At 37.7% G+C, this 6,305-nt stretch overlaps 1 protein-coding gene across 1 annotated transcript; it reads left to right on the top strand.

The window, feature by feature from the left end:
- The first annotated feature begins 911 nt into the window (after nucleotides 1-911).
- On the top strand, nucleotides 912-4,509 carry LOC127264359 (uncharacterized). The gene is made up of 4 exons (XM_051293840.1): nucleotides 912-924; nucleotides 2,127-3,149; nucleotides 3,438-3,847; nucleotides 3,955-4,509. Exons 1-4 carry the CDS (start codon nucleotides 912-914, stop codon nucleotides 4,507-4,509), a joined length of 2,001 nt encoding a protein of 666 aa, XP_051149797.1.
- Nucleotides 4,510-6,305: the final 1,796 nt, after the last annotated feature.

The raw sequence follows: 6,305 nt of genomic DNA, 5'->3' as shown, positions 1-6,305 counted from the left end.
ACTACTTTTGTTACTAATTCTCCAACTTATGCAACTTGTAAGCTTCTATATAAAGAAGTGCTTGTAACATTTTAAAACTACGAAGAGGTGAAGATGAGTTATTGCATACTAAAATTTCAAACAAAGTTCACCCTCGCTTTTCTTATGATGCGATTTCGGTTAGTGTTGATATGGTTTTGTATTGGTGCATGGCTTCTCAAAATGTGCGTTCCTCTTTTCTTTTCTTTTTTTTTTTTTTATAATGTGAATCCGTAGCTGCTACTCGAAGGTGGGCTCTGGGTAAACCTCTAGTCGAACTTAATATCTTGCAAACTACGCCCGATAAGGCAAGTACACTAGGGCGAACCATGTGGGGCAGGTGGATCTGGAGGCGTCAGGGTTTGAATCCACTACCACACGATCACAAGTTCATTCCCCACGCCATTCTTGGGTCTCGGAAGGGTTGGTTTCCCCTAGGTTTTACCCAAATCGATTGAACTTGTGTCAATTGCTTGTTTTAGGCCTGCTTTTTTCTCTCGGGTACTTTATCATGTTGGATTTGGGATCAAATATGTATATCGAATATGTTGTTAAAGTCATTATTTTATTCAGTCTTATTATTTAAGTGGTCTAATTAATATAATTAATTATTGACTGATAGGTTTGATTGTTATGGAATGAAAGTGCAGCTACCCGTATAATATTATTATTTTGGTGACATGAAAAATTAATAATATTAATTAAGGGCATAATAGTAATTGCAATTATGTTTGCCCTATTATAAATAGGCTAGGGTTAGGTCGCCATGATCAGCACGCCGTAAAAGAGATCTGATTCTCCCTGCAGTTTTTGCTCCTCACCCGTCAAGGACAGAAAAGAAGCCGGCTCTCTGATCTTGGAAGACCAAACCTTTAATCACCCAAGATTTGTATATGGCTTCATCAGGTACGCTTCCGCTTTAAGGATCGGGCATTTAAATTCAACAATTGGTATCAGAGCATGTTGAATTATTTGGATATTCTGTCGGATCAATCGAATTTATTGGTATCGATTTTTTGGATTTCTTCCTTAGATGAAGTGATTTTTTAATTAAATTTATTAATTGAAAATTTTGATTGAATCCGGTGAATTATTATGGTTCGGCTTTTGCGCATCTGCTGTTTCTTTAATAATATAGATACATTAATGGCATGTTTGTATGTATATATATATGCAATTAATTAATTATGCATTCGTTGAAATCAATTCATTCATGAATATGTGTTGGATTATACAATTGCATATCTTGATCTCCGTGCCAATCCTTGTATTTTACTTTTATTTATGTATTTTACATTGGAATTCGTGTGCATGTTTAATGCAATAAATTGATTGGAGTTTTATTTTATAATACACAAACTGTACGAATGATGTATTAATGAATGTGTGCGCGCGTATTTATGTATGCATGCAATGGTTGCTCTCATGTTGTCTCGTGCCCTCCGCCACTTATTAATTAATATGTGTCTATGCATATATATATTAATTAATATATGATTGTAATTTCAATCATGTTTGTCTCATTGTATATTTTATGGAAACAGCATGTATATATATATATTTTTTTATCATGACTGTTATTAAACAATTTATGAAATTGATACATGTATCTTCAGAAATTAATTTTGCTTATATTGCAAATATTTCAACCTTCAGAATTGGAAACTCATTAATAATATTTGCTGCGTTTTGACGGTGAAAATCTAGTATTTGAAGTTGCCAAAGTAACCTCTCTTATATGAAATTTTTACTTGATAGCGTAAGTGTTTACATGTGTATTTTAATTCATGTGATTATTCTTCGGCCCAAAGGCAGTCGATAATTGACAGAATGAAATATACATCTGCGATAATATGTATGGGACAATTATATAGATTTAACTTATGTGAATAGTAAATCAGTCCAAAGATTGGTTGCTGTTTGACATTACCTTATTGTCCGTATATGATTATTGCAACAAGATGACTGCTTGCAGTTAATGGCATTGATCCAAAGATTAAACATTAATGTTGTGTTTAGTGTCTTGAGATGGGATTACATTATTTTATTTTGAGTTTCATTATGCTACTTGAGTACTTATGTGTATATTAATTTCTTGTTATCTTCAGGATCGAATCTTATGGTATCTTCTAACTATTCAGTCCCAATACTGTCTGGGGACAACTATCAGTACTGGAAAGAATCAATATTGATTCATTTGGGCTGTATGGATCTAGACCTGGCATTAAGGATAGACCAACCCCCTTCTCCTACGGAAGAAAGCACTGCAGATGAAAAACAGTTGTTTGAGAAGTGGGATAGGTCTAATCGCCTTAGTCTAATGATCATAAAGAAAAGCATTCCAGAAATCTTTAGGGGCACGATATCTGATGATATCATTACTGCTAATGATTTCCTTGTCGAAATTGAGAAACGCTTTACCAAAAGCGATAAGGCGGAAATGAGTACTTTTCTGAAGAGTCTCATTACTATGAGGTATAGCGGCAAAGGAAATATAAGGGAATACATCCTGAACATGTCTAATACTGCTTCTAAGTTGAAAGCACTTAAGTTAGACCTTTCAGAGGACATGTTAGTCCTATTGGTTTTGCTCTCACTTCCTACTCAATACGATCAGTTTAAAGTCAGTTACAACTGTCAAAAGGAGAAGTGGACTCTTAATGAGCTCATCTCTCACTTTGTTGAGGAAGAAGAAAGGATGAAGCGTAATAAGACTGAAGAGGTACATCTGGTGGATACCTCAAAGGATGCAGGCGGCAAGAAGAGAAAATATAAGGCCGTTAAGGTTGAGACTGCTAAGGCTCATGTTCCAGCTCCAGCTCCTCGGGCTCGTCCTGAAAAGATTTGCTTCTTTTGCAAGAAACCTGGACATGAGAAGAAGAATTGTACTAAGTTTCACGATTGGCGCGTGAAGAAGGGTACGTTTCTTACTTTGGTTTGTTCTGAGGTTAATTTAGCTTCAGTACCTCGAAATACTTGGTGGTTAGACTCTGGATCAACTACTAACATCAGTGTTTCAATGCAGGGTTGCCTGAGCTACCGAAACCCAACTGATGCTGAAAGACGCATTTACTTTGGAAATGGGGATTCAGTAGAGGTGGAAGCCGTGGGCATTTTCAAGCTGTTGTTGAGTACTGGACATTTTCTTGAATTGCAAGACACTTTTATTATACCGTCATTTAGACGGAATTTGGTTTTTGTTTCTTATTTGGAAAAATTCAGTTATCATTGTTCTTTTGGAAACAATAAAGTTGAGTTGTCTTTTAATTCATGTTTGGTTGGTTTTGGTACTTTTATGGTGAATGACGGTTTATATATACTTGATATTTTGGTTTCCTATAATGAGGCACTTAATATGGAATCAAAAGGTACTAAGCGAAAATTGCATGACTCTAGTTTATTGTGGCACAAACGTTTAGGTCATATTTCAAGAAACAGAGTTGAAAGACTCATTAAGGATGAAATCCTTGATTCCATAAATTTTTCAGACTTTGACGTTTGTGTCGATTGCATTAAGGGTAAACAAACCAAGGTTAAAAGGATAGGTGCTTATCGAGCTACGGATGTCTTAGAATTGATACATACAGACATTTGTGGGCCTTTTTCCACTCCTTCGTGGAACGGTCAACAATATTTTGTGTCATTCATAAACGATAATTCTCGATATGGTCATCTATACCTTATTAAGGAAAAATCTGAGGCACTGGACATGTTCAAAGCATTTAAGGCTGAAGTTGAAAATCAACTAAGCAAACGCATTAAGACTGTCAGATCTGACCGTGGAGGAGAATATTATGGCAGAAATGATGGCTCGGTGAACAACGTCCAGGTCCTTTTGCTGACTTCCTTAAGGAGTGTGGAATCGTCCCTAAATACACCATGCCCGGTTCACCTAGCATGAACGGTGTTGCTGAGAGATGAAACCGCACATTGAAGGATATGGTTCGAAGTATGATTAGTCAATCTACTTTGCCACCATCATTATGGGGAGAAGCATTAAAGACAGAAGTCTACATCCTTAATCGAGTGCCAACTAAGGCGACTGCCAAAACACCCTATGAACTCTGGATTGGGCACAAGCCTAGCTTAAATCATCTTAGGGTGTGGGGTTGTCGAGCTGAGGCGAAGGCCTATAGGCCAAATGAACCAAAGCTAGCACCTCGTACAGTAAACAATTATTTTATTGGCTACTCGGAACGGTCAAGGGGGTATAAATTTTATGATCCCACATCAAGAACTATTTTTGAGACGGCTACTGCCAAGTTCTTTGAGGATGTTGAGTTTAGGGGGAGAAATACAATTTTAGACTTTACTTTTAAGGATCAAGAAATCACTGATGTGATTGATCAAACACCTCATGAGTTAGCAGTCATTCCAGCTCCCATAGAGTTTCAAAGTGCGACTGAGGAACCCGTTCGTATAGAACAGGAACCTATGCCTATGGAACAAACTCAAGAAACTCAAGAATATACAGTTCAAGAGCCAACGTAATTGCGTAGATCCACTAGAGAATGAAGAAATGCCATTCCGGATGATTATGTGACATTTCTTCAAGAAAGTGAGGATAATGATGGCATGACTGAGGATGATCCAATTAATATTTATCATGCCATGAAGGGTCCTTATTCAGATAAATGGATTGATGCGATGCGTGATGAGTACAAGTCAATGCAAGACAATAAAGTTTGGGAACTTGTCCCATTGCCAGAAGGTGCAAAACCCGTAGGTTGCAAATGGATTTTTAAAACCAAACGGGATGCAAATGGTAATGTGGAGAGGTATAAGGCACGTCTTGTAGCTAAAGGCTATACTCAGAAAAGGGGGATTGATTATAAAGAGACTTTCTCTCCGGTTTCTTCGAAGGACTCTTTTAGGACAATCATGGCTCTTGTGGCATACTTTGATTTAGAGCTCCATCAAATGGATGTTAAGACGGCGTTTCTGAATGGTGACATTAATGAAACGATCTATATGGTACAACCAGAAACTTTTGAGGTCGGTGACCCAAAGCAAATGGTTTGTAAATTAAGAAAATCCATCTATGGGCTCAAACAAGCGTCTCGACAGTGGTATCACAAGTTTCATCAAGTAATTCTCTCATATGGTTTTGGGATGAATGTGGTTGATGATTGTGTTTATCATAAGTTCAGTGGGAGCAAGTTTATTTTCTTGGTTTTGTATGTGGATGACATTTTGCTTGCCACAAATAATGTGAGCATGTTGCACGAAACTAAGAAATTTCTCTCGAGTAACTTTGAAATGAAAGATCTTGGTGAAGCATCTTTTGTATTAGGGATCCAAATATATCGTGATAGATCTCGGTGTATTCTCGGATTATCTCAAAAGAGCTATATTGATAAAATACTCGAGCGATTCAGCATGCAGAAATGCAAGCCGGGAGATACCCCTATAGCTAAAGGAGAGAAATTAAGTCTCAGCCAATGCCCTAAAGTAAATCTGGAAATTGAGGAGATGGAAAAAATCCCCTATGCCTCGGCAGTTGGGAGCCTCATGTATGCACAAGTATGTACACGTCCAGATATTGCGTACATAGTCGGTGTGTTAGGCAGATACCTTAGTAATCCTGGATTGGATCACTGGAAGGCAGCCAAGAGGATGATGAGATATCTGAAGAGAACCAGTAATCACATGCTCACATATAGGAGGTCAGACCAATTGGAGATCGTTGGATACTCTGACTCCGACTTTGCAGGATGCCAAGATAGTAGGAAATCTACATCTGGCTATATTTATATGTTGGCTGGTGGGGCCATCGCTTGGCGCAGTGCCAAACAGACACTCGTTACCAGTTCCACGATGGAAGCTGAGTTCGTGGCGTGTTTTGAGGCATCACAGCAAGCGATTTGGCTAAAGAACTTTGTCGCTGGGCTGCGAATCATTCCGATGGTTGAAAAACCCATCAAGATTTTCTGTGACAACAATTTAGCCGTTGAATACTCCAACAACAATAGGAGTTCATCCAGGTCAAAACATATTGACATTAAGTTCCTAGTTGTGAAGGAGAGAGTGAAAGATCATCATATCTCGATCGAGCACTTAGGGATGAAATCTATGTTAGTAGACCCCCTAACTAAAGGTGTAACGCCTAAGGTCTTCCATGAGCATACTGCTCATATGGGTGTGTTACAATTTGAGGAAGCTTCACTGTAGTGGGAGTATGCATTTACATTCTTTTGTCGTTCACTTGATATTTGTTTTATACTCTTTTGATCATTATTTCGGTTATGATGTTTTGGACATTATGATTAAGTAATTTACGATCTCAT

The sequence above is a fragment of the Andrographis paniculata genome, unplaced genomic scaffold (genome assembly GCF_009805555.1).
Source record: "Andrographis paniculata isolate CXL003 unplaced genomic scaffold, ASM980555v1 Contig70END, whole genome shotgun sequence".
NCBI classification, from domain to species: domain Eukaryota; kingdom Viridiplantae; phylum Streptophyta; class Magnoliopsida; order Lamiales; family Acanthaceae; genus Andrographis; species Andrographis paniculata.
Note: the sequence above shows the minus strand (reverse complement) of the source record. Positions and strands in the feature narration are given on the sequence as shown.